Source organism: Culex quinquefasciatus, chromosome 3 (assembly GCF_015732765.1).
Source record: "Culex quinquefasciatus strain JHB chromosome 3, VPISU_Cqui_1.0_pri_paternal, whole genome shotgun sequence".
NCBI classification, from domain to species: domain Eukaryota; kingdom Metazoa; phylum Arthropoda; class Insecta; order Diptera; family Culicidae; genus Culex; species Culex quinquefasciatus.
The window spans coordinates 11,617,694-11,631,059 of NC_051863.1; the positions used below are offsets into that span (position 1 = coordinate 11,617,694).

The following is a 13,366-nucleotide window of genomic DNA, read 5'->3' on the forward strand; positions in this document are numbered from 1 at the left end:
ACTGCAAAAATAAACATTAAAAATTAAGCAATATCGCTTTAGTTTAATTTTTAGGTTCTAGAGAATTTGGGCTGGTACAAATTTAAATTATAGTTTTTGTCCCTCGTCCCTTTGGTCAAGGTCGAGATCCTAAATATCAATAAATTCATCAAAATATTGGTTCCACGAAATTGTTGCGCCAGTTTTTGATGTAGGGGCCCTACGAAACATAAAATATCTAAAATGCTTTTTAATCCGCTGTTTGAATATAAATACAAAAATCAACTTTACTCAATGTATAGTTCAAAACACATTGTACAAGTCTTTTCAGCAGTAATTATTTGTTTTGCCCCTAATTTTTCAAAGAAATTGCAAAGGGGGAGGGCACAAAAGTTTGAAATGAAATTTGTAATGGCCTTTAAAACCATATTTCACAGTTTTGTGTAATTCTGATGAAAAATATACTAAATAAATTCTAAAAAAATTAAATCACGCGATACGAAATTGAGATGGTACCAGGAAGCTATAAACTAAATAAACTAAAATATTATTATATAGAACATAATGTTTTATTAATTGCAGAATTTCAGTATTTTATTTTTTTGACTTGTTTTAAGAACTCACATTTACAGAATACTTATTTTTAGAACTCATATTTTGAAGACTGCAGAAAAAATAGATATATTTTAATCATGTGGAATCCTTTGAATTCTGCTAAAAAAGTTAACTAATTTATATTTATCTACAAGGCCATATTGTTTAGAACAAAAGTGATAAAGTTTTTTAACTTTATCAATGTACATTTAGTTTTAAAATTACAACTGTTTTCATCACAAGAAACAAAACACAGATATTTGGTTGATTTTGATTCCCTCTTACGTTTTTTTTTGTGGCACATGTTCCTCGCAGTTATAGGTAGGGCAAACTAGCGTACTGCAACAGGTAATCAGAGTGTGTCTCTGGACGCACCACATTTTTCTCTCAGAATGCGAATGTTTAGAGGACAAGAAAATCATAAGGGAGGAAGGAAGTGATAATTAGAAGTGTGGGCTAAACATCTGTCGAGGGCGCCGAGACTTGGAGTTTGAGACAGTTTTTTTTTATTGTACGCTTCCGCACGCCACCTTTGTTATAATAGTTTTAGATTTTTGAAATTTACCCGGTTGGGATTTCCACAGATAACTACCGAAAAGGCAGATGAGCAATTCTCTACGAAATCGGCCGATTTCGTCCATTTTTATTTTTATTGTATTTTTTTATTTGGGGATTTTACTTTGTGGGTTTCCTTCCCTATGACCAAAGAAGCTATTTTGTGTCAACGGTTCACTCAGACAAGTCTCCATACAATTTTGGCTACTGTCCATACAAAAATGGTACGATAATATGTAGCCGAAAATCTGTAACTTTTCAATGAATTTTCTGATCAATTTGGTTTCTTGGGCAAAGTTGTACGTATTGTTGAGGACTCTTCAGAAAAAATAAGTACACTCAAACCCCGATGGTTTGACACCAACTGTTGTCAAACGAACGGGGTCACTTTTTAGTTTGACACCCCTTTTACACGGAGTTCACACACACTACTGAACGTTTGTTTTGATAGTGTGCGTGAGCGCCGTGTAAAAAGTGACAGTTCGTTACTTTATAGTTTGACTTTGACCAACCAACGGGGTACAAACTAAAAAAGTGTCAAACGAAAAAGTGACCAACCACCGGGGGTTGAGTGTATAGCATATGTATACATGGAAAAATGCCGATTTTTTTAATTACCTTTTTTCACAAAATCTCAATATTCAAAAATCTATATTTTTGATTTTCGAGATTTTTTGATATGCTTTAGGGGACAAAAATCAGCAAATTTTGATTTGATTGATTTTAGCGATTATTTTGCAGTTTTTCGTTTTTTAAAAACAGTGAAATTATTTTTTTTTCGTGTGCATTGCATTTTTATTCAAATTTTAATTCCACAAAATGGACGTAATCTTTGCCTCTCAACACTTTTGCAGTTTCTCTCTCCCAGCTCACCTCTCTTTCGTTTTACCACATTGCTCGGACTTTGTGAACGCACTCCGTTTTGTTTTGAATCGCTCTGCTGTCACCGTTGCGCATTTTTGCATCTTCGGCACGAGCGTCCTCGGAAGTGAATCCGTTTTTTCCCGCAAGTTCCCCGGCGTTCGTTTGTCCGAATTCGGCTCACATTGTTTTCTTATTCGAAATGAACACGAACCGTGGCAAAAAGGTGAGTTGGGATAACTTTCTCCAAAATCTTTTAGGGTTTCCATTGTTTTGTTTTTTTTTTTCTTTGTGCAGAATCCTCTGAGTTCGGAGAGCGAGCAATCGACGGACGACATCTGGGACGACACCCTAATCATCCGGAAGTACGAGGAATCGCTGGCGATGGTGAAGGAGGAGGTGGCCAAGCGATTGGCCATGAGAACCAACAAGAAGGCCGCACAAGCCAAGGCGGCGGTCAAAAGCGAACAGCTGGCGGAAGCCGGCACCAGCAGCAGTGCACTTCCGGCCGCTGCGTCCTCGTCACAGGAGGCCAAACAGGACGAAGAGGAATCATCCGGCGTGGAAGGGTCTACGGGTGGCGGTGGTGGTGAGGAGAAGGGCGCGGTTGAAACCGGCGGCAAGCCGGTCTACAAAGTGGGCGACTACTGTCGGGCCACGTACGAAGATGACGGCGTAGATTACGAGGCCAAAATTATGGCCATCGGGAAGAACCAGGACGCGCTGATCCGGTTCATCGGGTACAACAACGAACAGACGACCACGTTGGACGATCTGGTTCCGTCGTGGGGACGGAAGTCACGCCGCAAGCAGCGCGAGGACGCCGCCGAGGAAGCAGCGGAAGTCGATTCACACCGGATGGAGATCAGCGACGACGAGGAGAAGCTCACCAAAAAGGCCAGCAAAATTCGGATCAACTACGGGCCCGGCTTTCCGGCCCAGACGTCGGCCGCGTTCGGGGCCGGCATGGGAGCTTCCTTCATGGTGCCGCCGCCGCCGCCAATGCCACCGATGCTCGAGCACGAGGACGATCTCGAGTCGGAGAATCTCTCGGCGATGCTCATGTCCTGGTACATGAGCGGATACTACACGGGCCTTTACCACGGCCAAAAGATGTCCCAGAAGCGGGCGCGACCGTCCTAAACTTTATTATTTTTTTTCTCGATAAGGTATTCTTTGATTTATATGACTTAGTAATTTAAGCATTTTCTTACACACGATTTTTTTTTTCGCGCCGTGCGATGTTTTGAGTTGACAATTGGATTTTCTTTCAATCAAAAGTAATTACACACTTAGAGTATAGAAAAGAAAAAAAAATACTAATGTTACTTACGTGTTCAAAATGTTGAAGTACACAGAGAACTGAAATTCATTCAAGCGGCTTGTTTTATTTCTTCTCACGATTGATTTCCAAACTTTCGGTTCCACTCGCGGTGTTTTTCGATTAAAGGAACCGACGCTGGTTGAATTTGGCGGAGGGCAGACTTCAGCTGGTCAAACTGGACCGCAGTTGCGGTGCTGGTGCCCGGGGAAGACTTGCCGTTAGAGGACGGGCCTGTAAGATATTGTATTTAGTTAAGAGTTTTTTTTCCGTTTTACGTATAATGATTATTGCACTCTATCGAAATATGTATAAGAGTTTTTTCTCTTATAAGAAATTTAAATTACAGGCAATGGCACGAATATTGACATTTAATGAGAAAGTTGTTGTATAGTCTATTGTACAGAATGCAGTTGTTTTGTTTGTTTGACTTTCAAAAAATCTAAATTTTAACGAAGTTTTATTCTTGAGCAAACAACTTTTTGCGTTACTGTGCATCGCAATTGATCCAAATTTCAACAAAATTTTTAACTCCAAATATGCAAAATTATCATCAACATACTTCTATTACTTCCTGATTTTTCGGCCAAAATAAAAAAAAAAAATCTAAAATCTGAAAAAAAAAACATAAGAAAAAAATCAAAACGTAAACAAAATTTCAAAGAACTAAAAATATGTATATTGAAAATTATATAAATATAAAAAATCAAACAAATAAAAAAGCTACAAAAAACGTTAAATAAATTGAATTACAAATTTTACTCAACATAAAAAAAAAACTTAAAAAAAATCTGAAATTCAAAAAAATCAAATAAAAAATATAAAACAGAAGATAATACAACCAAAAAGTAAAAAGAAAACAAAGAATAATTATTAGATTAGAATTTCTATAGCTTCTTTTGTTTTTTAACCTTATTTTTTAGTTAAAAAAAAAATAAATTTAAAAAAAATACAAATTATTGTCGCTCTACAGCATTGCCTTGGCGTTCTCGATTGCGAGATTCCTACTCGAAACTTGGTGTCCAAAGGCATGATTGTTGAGGCAATTATGCAAACCTCTTTTTTATACCCCGGGATTCTAGCTGACGACCTTTGGATTTGTTAGTCCAACTGCCTACCAGCGACTCCACCGAGGCAGGTCCCAGGGAGACGACTCCTACAAGCTGGACTGAGCTAACGACCTAACCTCTAGGCTAGACCGGGGTCAACATTTACTTCCCTGTCCGACGGAAGGCGTGGTCAGACAAATCTTGTCTCGAAAAATGCCTCCGGGACCTTCTAGGATCGAACCCAGGCCGACTGGGTGAGAGGCAACCTCGCATTTCTTCTAAATTGAGTGACTGTTTTGTTTAGTTTTGTTTTTTTTTTTTGAGTTTTTTGAGTTTTTGCAATTCTTGGATTGTGTTTTAGTTTTAGTCTTTATCATTTCAACAATAAGAAAAGAAAATCCGTTAACTTCTCAGGGCTAATGAAGATATTTTATTATTTTTTCGTCCTGCTTGTTTAAAAAATCGTTTTGTAAATGCCCCAAGTTATTGTCATTTTATTGCGATTTAAAGGTTAATTTTAGGTAAAAATACTATTTTTTCCTCGATTTTTCCAATCTTAAAAAATTTTGAAAACAACGTTTGTAGAAAAACATCTGATCTTCTTGAAAAAAAAATATATATTTTTAGACGTGGTGAAGCTTACATATTTAAATATGTATTTTTCTAGTTTTGAGAAAATCATATTTTTTCCGAAAAATTGGCAACACTGTCAATTGAATTTTGAAAGAAAGCTTTTTTGTCAACTATGATTTCTAAACAATACCTACAACTGTGCCGAAGACACCAAATCGATCAGAAAATCTTTCTCAAGATACGGATTTTTGAATATTGTAAAAGCCTTTTTGTATGGTAAAAGCCCTTTTGTATTAACGCTTCCGCCTCGTAAGCGGTAGATCGGGGTTTAAATCCCGGCTCGGACCAATACAACTGGTGATCTTTTCCCTTCTGGAATCGATTGCTTAGTTAAGGGAAGGTAGTGTATCGTCACAAACTGGAACTTATCACGACACCTTAGGGAGGCGACCTATGGAATGTTAATTACCATGTTAACATTAAGTTGAGAATGAAACTGCCACTGAATCCGCTTTGTAAATGCTGGCCCCGATACTCTTCAAGGGTGTTCCCCTCAGGAACTGGGAAAGATTTACTTTTTTTTTACTTTTTGTATGGAAAGCTACCACAATTGTATGGAAACTTTTAAAAAGACGTCCGTCTTCTTTGGTCATAGAAAAATAACACCAAAGTTTCATCAAAATAAAAATAAAAACTATACACTCAACCCCCGGTGGTTGGTCACTTTTTCGTTTGACACTTTTTTAGTTTGTACCCCGTTGGTTGGTCAAAGTCAAACTAAAAAGTGACGAACTGTCACTTTTTACACGGCGCTCACGCACACTATCAAAACAAATGTTTAGTAGTGTGTGTGAACTCCGTGTAAAAGGGGTGTCAAACTAAAACGTGACCCCGTTCGTTTGACAACAGTTGGTGTCAAACCATCGGGTTTGAGTGTATTTCCTATAAAACAAATATTTTGAAATTGAAAATACATATTTCGAGCTGCATTCATTTGATAACATGTCAAATAAAAAAAAGTTATGGAGCAGCCGTGACTGACTGGTTACGGTGTTCGCTTTGTAAGCGAATGATCCTGGGTTTGATTCCCATCTGCTCCAAACGAGAAAGATCAGGAAATATGAATTTTTGAAACTCTAAACATGAACGAAACATCAAAGTCGCTCGAATCAGGGTTCAATCTCCCGTCCTTGGATTGGTAGAATTAGGAATACTACTACTACAAACTATATACGTGCTGGGTCTTTGTCCATTTGACAAGGACTCGGAAGGGCTAAATAACGTTTGAATCCGATTGATGCAAACGTTCTTTAGGGCGGGGCTTGTCGATTCAAGCTGAAGTACCTCGCGCACGGCTAGCCTGCGTAGAAATGGGTCACCGAAGCTCGGCAGAGCTAACACCTGCCAAATGCCTATGCGAGTTATTTGCATGTATAAGATTCAAAATCTAAAATACATGGAAACAACTCAATTTGTAAGAAGCGACCGCGTGGTCCCGTTTGGTTGGTTGCACACACACACATGTCAAATAAAAAAAAGTTTTTTTCCGTTCCCTTTTTTTTGAAAAGGCCTACAACTTTACCGAGGACACTAAATCGATCCGAACATTTCTTCCCAAGATACTGATTTTCTAATACAGTTCAGGCTCGATTATCCGAAATTTCAGACTTTTCGTTCAAATAAAAAATAAGCATTAAAAAGTCGATTTGCGAAAAACTAGCAATCTTTTTGCTTAAAACGGTAGTTTTAAAAACGATGAATTTCCAGAACAAAAATGCATAAACCTTAATCCTAATACAACTTACCCCCACCCTTTCCGATCCGGTCCCGCACCACCATCATGGCCGCCTCCTTGCACGCGATCCGTATCTCATCGCCGGTAAAACCCTCCGTCATGGCGCACAGCTCGTCCACCCGCTCCCGTGCCCACGTGGCCGTGTCGGGAAGCAGCTCTCCAAATATCGCCCTCCTCCCTTCCGCCGCGGGCACATCAATCAGAATCTTCTTCTCAAACCGTCTCAAAAACGCCGAATCAATCTCCCACGGAATGTTGGTGGAAGCCAGCAGAAAGACGCGCTCCTCGTCGGAACTGTCCAACCCGTCGATCAGTGACAGAAACTCGTTCTTGAACCGCTTGGAAGCTTCGTGTTCACCCACGGAATCTCGACGCGAAGCTAGCCCGTCAAACTCGTCGATGAAGATGATGGACGGCGCGTAGAACCGGGCCACGTCGTAAAGGACGCGGACCAGTTTCTCCGACTCACCGCGCCACTTGGAGATTAGCGTACTGGCCGTGGCGTTGAAGAACGTGATGGATTCGTGCGTTTCCGAGCAGAGAGTGCGGGCGAGTAGGGTTTTCCCGGTTCCGGGAGGACCGTGCAGTAGAATGCAACGCCAAGGTTTGGCGAGACCTACAAACAGTTCCGGATATTGCAGCGGCGTGATGACACTTTCTTTCAGCAAGCTGACCGCCATATCTAAACCTTTGACCTGGTTCCAGCGCTGATGAAGATCTTTCTTGATGAGGTCGCGACAAATCAAATCCGCAAGTTCTTTCCAATCACTGGAGAAATTCTCGTGCAATCGGATAAACGGTCTCAAATTCGGTACCATCCCACCAATTCCATTCTCCATGACCTTACTGGGCGACACCGGCTGGTTCGGGTTGACCAGCTGCGACACGGTCAAATTGTTGCCCAGCCCCTTCGCCTCCCCGTCGACTTCCGGTTCGCCACGTGGCGAGAGCGTCTGCTTCGGTTGCGTTCGCTTCTTGCAGCCGGATTGCTTCCGCTGGGGAAGAACCGGTGCCGTCGCAGGTTGCGAGTCCGCTTTCTTCACGATCCGCGGCGCCTTGCCAAACTTGAGCTGGTAGTAGCTGCAGTACTCCTGGTACATCGTGTCCAGGTCGATGTTGTCACACACTTCAAACTCTTCGGTGAGGTGCGTTTCGTCCAGCAGAGCCTGTCGGGCCTGCGTCAGGCCCATGATGGAGAAGTAGTTGGACACCAGGTACAGGATGTTCCGGCGGCGCTCGTACAGCGAGCGTTTGTCTTGCTGAAAGAGATCGATAAAAACTGCCAGATCCGGAGAAATCCCACAAAATTAAACAACTCACCTCGAAGGACATTGCAAGTTCAACTGATAAACCGGTCGGCGCGAGTAGGGCATTCAGGAATAAACAAACTAATAAAAAATAAACGTTTCTACCCGCGCCTCGGTAGGTTCCTTTCCCCGTTGTTGACCGGTGCGCGAAGCAGCACGTGCTTTTGGCAGAGGCGGGCGCGTTGCGTAGGAAACGCATGGCAACGGATTGCTGTGTTTGGCGCTGAATTATCGATAAATTGAATTGAATCAAACGTGGTTCTGGGTACAGATTGCCAAGGGTCACGGTGTCAATCTGTAGTTCCGGGGTGTCCAATCATATCTGAAAGGTCGAAAAAAAATGTAAGAATGTGTATTAAAATTTCTCATACAGCGACACAAAAGAAATGAAAATTAACATGACAAAACATAATATAACATATAACTGCCACCACACTAATCAATTACCAGAATGACCAACACGACCAAAATGACCGAAATGATTAAAATGACCAAAATGACCGAAATGACATATAGGACCGAAATGACAAAAAAAACTTACAAAAAACTGACTAAAACGAACAAAATGACTAAAACGCACAAAATGTCCGAAATGACCAAAATGACCGAAATGACCGAAATGACCGCCATGACCAAAATGGCCAAAATGACCAAAATGATTAAAATTACCAAAATAATAAAAATGACCAAAATGACCATAGCATAGCATAGCATAGCATAGCATAACGGGTCTGCACCACACTGTGGCACCCCTTCACAATGGTCAATTAAATATTCTTAGACAATTTGATTGCTATCAAATATATCTAAGAACGTAAATTTCCACACTGTGCTCCAAGGCTACGCCCATACAGTCCCGTGGGGATTTGGGAGTGGATGTTTTTGTTGTTCACTAGTGGCAAAAGTGCAGGGAAGCCATGCGACTTTTAAAAGTGAACGGAATATTTTTGGGAGGTTTGGAATGGGGGTTAGGGGAATTTCATCGGGCCGATGAAAATTGTTGAATGCGTAATGTATTCAATGATTTGGAAGTTTGTACGTGTAAATGTGAGTCTTTAGTGTATTATGTAATAAGCATGTAGTTTTGTAAAAATAATAAATGAAACAAATATAATACATATAATAATTATAATCAATAAAATCATGATGATTCCAGGAAGCTGTTAAAAAATAGCAGTAATTTAAAATATAAATGCTCCAGATGGTTCCCATGCTGTCCTAGAAAGTTTCGTTAATTTAAACAGTCTGATCATATATGGTACGAGGAGATGGTGTGTTACAGGAAAGGGAAAGGATAAGGAATAATATAAACATTTATATAAATCATATAGTGAGTTGATAAATTTACATGCAGACAGTAAAATTACCACAATCACTCACCCCATACGAACAGCGACACAAAAGCACCCAAAGCAATTAACTTGAATAATCACGACTTCGCGTCCCCACTTCCAGCGCACCAATGATCAATAAAAATGACCAAAATGACCAAATGACCAAAATGATCAAAATGACCACAATGACCGAAATTACCGAAATGACCAAAATAACCAAAATGACCAAAATGACCAAAATAACCGAAATGACCGAAATGACCGAAATAACCGAAATGACCGAAATTACCAAAATGACCAAAATGACCAAAATGATCAAATTGATTAAAATGATCAAAATGACCAAAATGATCAAAATGACCAAAATGACCAAAATGACCAAAATGACCAAAATGATCAAAATGATTAAAATGACCAAAATGACCAAAATGATCGAAATGGTCAAATCGACCACAATGACCGAAATGACCGAAATGAACGAAATGAACGAAATGAGCCAAATGACCAAAATTGCCCAAATGACCACAATGACCAAAACGATCGAAATGGTCAAATCGACCACAATGACCAAAACGATCGAAATGGTCAAATCGACCACAATGACCAAAATGACCAAAATGACCAAAATGACCAAAATGATCAAATTGATTAAAATGATCAAAATGACCAAAATGATCAAAATGACCAAAATGACCAAAATGGCCAAAATGACCAAAATGACCAAAATGACCAAAATGACCAAAATGACCAAAACGATCGAAATGGTCAAAATGGTCAAATCGACCACAATGACCGAAATGACCGAAATGACCGAAATGAGCCAAATGACCAAAATGACCAAAATGACCAAAATGACCAAAATGACCAAAATGACCAAAATGACCAAAATGATCAAAATGATCAAAATGACCAAAATGACCAAAATGACCAAAATGACCAAAATGACCAAAATGATCAAATTGATTAAAATGATCAAAATGACCAAAATGATCAAAATGACCAAAATGACCAAAATGACCAAAACGATCGAAATGGTCAAAATGGCCAAAATGACCAAAATGACCAAAATTACCAAAATTACCAAAATGACCAAAATGACCAAAATGACCAAAATGACCAAAACGATCGAAATGGTCAAAATATCCAAAATGACCGAAATGACCAAAATGACCAAAATGACCAAAATGACAAAAATGACCAAAATGACCAAAATGACCAAAATGACCAAAACGATCGAAATGGTCAAAATATCCAAAATGACCGAAATGACCAAAATGACCAAAATGACCAAAATGACCAAAATGACCAAAATGACCAAAATGACCAAAATGACCAAAATGACCGAAATGAGCCAAATGACCAGAATGGCCCAAATGACCACAATGACCAAAACGATCGAAATGGTCAAATCGACCACAATGACCGAAATGACCAAAATAACCGAAATGAGCCAAATGACCAAAATGACCAAAATGACCAAAATGACCAAAATGACCAAAATGACCGAAATGAGCCAAATGACCAAAATGGCCCAAATGACCACAATGACCAAAACGATCGAAATGGTCAAATCGACCACAATGACCGAAATGACCAAAATAACCGAAATGAGCCAAATGATCAAAATGGCCCAAATGACCACAATGACCAAAACGATCGAAATGGTCAAAATGGCCAAAATGACCAAAATGACCAAAATGACCAAAATGACCAAAATGACCAAAACGATCGAAATGGTCAAAATATCCAAAATGACCGAAATGACCAAAATGACCAAAATGACCAAAATGACAAAAATGACCAAAATGACCAAAATGACCAAAATGACCAAAATGACCAAAATGACCAAAATGACCAAAATGACCAAAATGACCAAAATGACCAAAATGACCAAAATTACCAAAATTACCAAAATTACCAAAATTACCAAAATGACCAAAATGACCAAAATGACCAAAATGACCAAAATTACCAAAATGACCAAAATGACCAAAACGATCGAAATGGTCAAAATATCCAAAATGACTGAAATGACCAAAATGACCAAAATGACAAAAATGACCAAAATGACCAAAATGACCAAAATGACCAAAATGACCAAAATGACCAAAATGACCAAAATGACCAAAATGACCGAAATGAGCCAAATGACCAGAATGGCCCAAATGACCACAATGACCAAAACGATCGAAATGGTCAAATCGACCACAATGACCGAAATGACCAAAATAACCGAAATGAGCCAAATGACCAAAATGGCCCAAATGACCACAATGACCAAAACGATCGAAATGGTCAAAATGGCCAAAATTACCGAAATGACCAAAATAACCAAAATGAGCCAAATGACCAAAATGGCCCAAATGACCACAATGACCAAAACGATCGAAATGGTCAAATCGACCACAATGACCGAAATGACCAAAATAACCGAAATGAGCCAAATGACCAAAATGGCCCAAATGGCCAAAATGACCAAAATGACCAAAATGACCAAAATGACCAAAATGACCAAAATGACCAAAATAACCGAAATGACCAAAATGACCGAAGTGACCGAAATGACCAAAATGACCAAAACGATCGAAATGACCGAAAATATCAAAATGACCAAAATGACCAAAATGACCAATCAAATCAAATTATTCGCTCTACAGCATTGCCTTGGCGTTCTCGATTACGAGATTCCTACTCGAAACTAGGTGTCCGAAGGCTTGATTGTTGAGGCAATTGCAAACCTCTTTTTACACCTAAGCTTCCATCCACCCCAGGATTCGAACTGACGACCTTTGGATTGTGAGTCCAACTGCCTACCAGCGACTCCACCGAGACAGGACCCAGGGAGACGAATCCTACACCTGGACTGAGCTAACGGCCTAACCTCTAGGTTAGACCGGGACCAACATTTACTTCCCTGTCCGACGGAAGGCGTGATCAGACAAATCTCGTCTCAAAATTTGCCACCGGGACCTTCTGGGATCAAACCCAGGCCGACTGGGTGAGAGGCAACCACGCTTACCCCTACACCACGGTCCCGGTACCAAAATGACCATAATGACCAAAATGACCGAAATGGTCAAAATGACAAACATGACCAAAATAACCGAACTGACCAAAATAACCAAAATGACCGAAATGGCCAAAATGACCAAAATGACCAAAATGACCAAAATGACCAAAATAACCGAAATGACCAAAATGACCGAAGTGACCGAAATGACCAAAATGACCAAAATGACCAAAACGATCGAAATGGTCAAAATGACCAAAATAACCGAAATGATCAAAATCGCCGAAATGACCAAAACGATCAAAATGTCCAAAATGACACAAATGACCAAAATGACCAAAATAACCGAAATAACCAAAATGGCCAAAATGACCAAAATGACCAAAATGACCAAAATGACCAAAATGACCGAAATGAGCCAAATGACCAAAATGGCCCAAATGACCACAATGACCAAAACGATCGAAATGGTCAAATCGACCACAATGACCGAAATGACCAAAATAACCGAAATGAGCCAAATGATCAAAATGGCCCAAATGACCACAATGACCAAAACGATCGAAATGGTCAAAATGGCCAAAATGACCAAAATGACCAAAATGACCAAAATGACCAAAATGACCAAAATGACCAAAACGATCGAAATGGTCAAAATATCCAAAATGACCGAAATGACCAAAATGACCAAAATGACCAAAATGACAAAAATGACCAAAATGACCAAAATGACCAAAATGACCAAAATGACCAAAATAACCGAAATGACCAAAATGACCGAAGTGACCGAAATGACCAAAATGACCAAAATGACCAAAACGATCGAAATGGTCAAAATGACCAAAATAACCGAAATGATCAAAATCGCCGAAATGACCAAAACGATCAAAATGTCCAAAATGACACAAATGACCAAAATGACCAAAATAACCGAAATAACCAAAATGGCCAAAATGACCAAAATGACCGAAATTGCCAAAATTACCAA

At 39.5% G+C, this 13,366-nt stretch overlaps 2 protein-coding genes across 2 annotated transcripts; one reads left to right on the plus strand and one right to left on the minus strand.

The window, feature by feature from the left end:
- The first annotated feature begins 2,049 nt into the window (after window positions 1–2,049).
- Window positions 2,050–3,270, plus strand: LOC6041198 (survival motor neuron protein). The gene is made up of 2 exons (XM_001850440.2): window positions 2,050–2,215; window positions 2,287–3,270. The coding sequence occupies exons 1-2, from the start codon at window positions 2,192–2,194 to the stop codon at window positions 3,130–3,132; spliced, it is 870 nt and encodes a 289-aa protein (XP_001850492.1). The 5' UTR covers window positions 2,050–2,191; the 3' UTR covers window positions 3,133–3,270.
- Window positions 3,271–3,294: 24 nt separating this feature from the next.
- On the minus strand, window positions 3,295–8,223 carry LOC6041197 (katanin p60 ATPase-containing subunit A-like 2). The gene is made up of 3 exons (XM_001850439.2): window positions 8,048–8,223; window positions 6,738–7,986; window positions 3,295–3,544 (listed from the first exon to the last, which is right to left on the minus strand). Exons 1-3 carry the CDS (start codon window positions 8,057–8,059, stop codon window positions 3,387–3,389), a joined length of 1,419 nt encoding a protein of 472 aa, XP_001850491.2. The 5' UTR covers window positions 8,060–8,223; the 3' UTR covers window positions 3,295–3,386.
- Window positions 8,224–13,366: the final 5,143 nt, after the last annotated feature.

What these genes read in the sequence shown, in the direction of transcription:
- LOC6041198 (XM_001850440.2), top strand. Translation starts at nt 2,192, where the DNA reads ATGAACACGAACCGTGGCAAAAAG. An exon ending in ACACGAACCGTGGCAAAAAG is followed by an intron (nt 2,216 to 2,286) that starts GTGAGTTGGGAT and finishes TTCTTTGTGCAG; the next exon opens with AATCCTCTGAGTTCGGAGAG.
- LOC6041197 (XM_001850439.2), bottom strand. An exon ending in CCGGATCGGAAAGGGTGGGG is followed by an intron (nt 3,545 to 6,737) that starts GTAAGTTGTATT and finishes AATATCTTACAG; the next exon opens with GCCCGTCCTCTAACGGCAAG.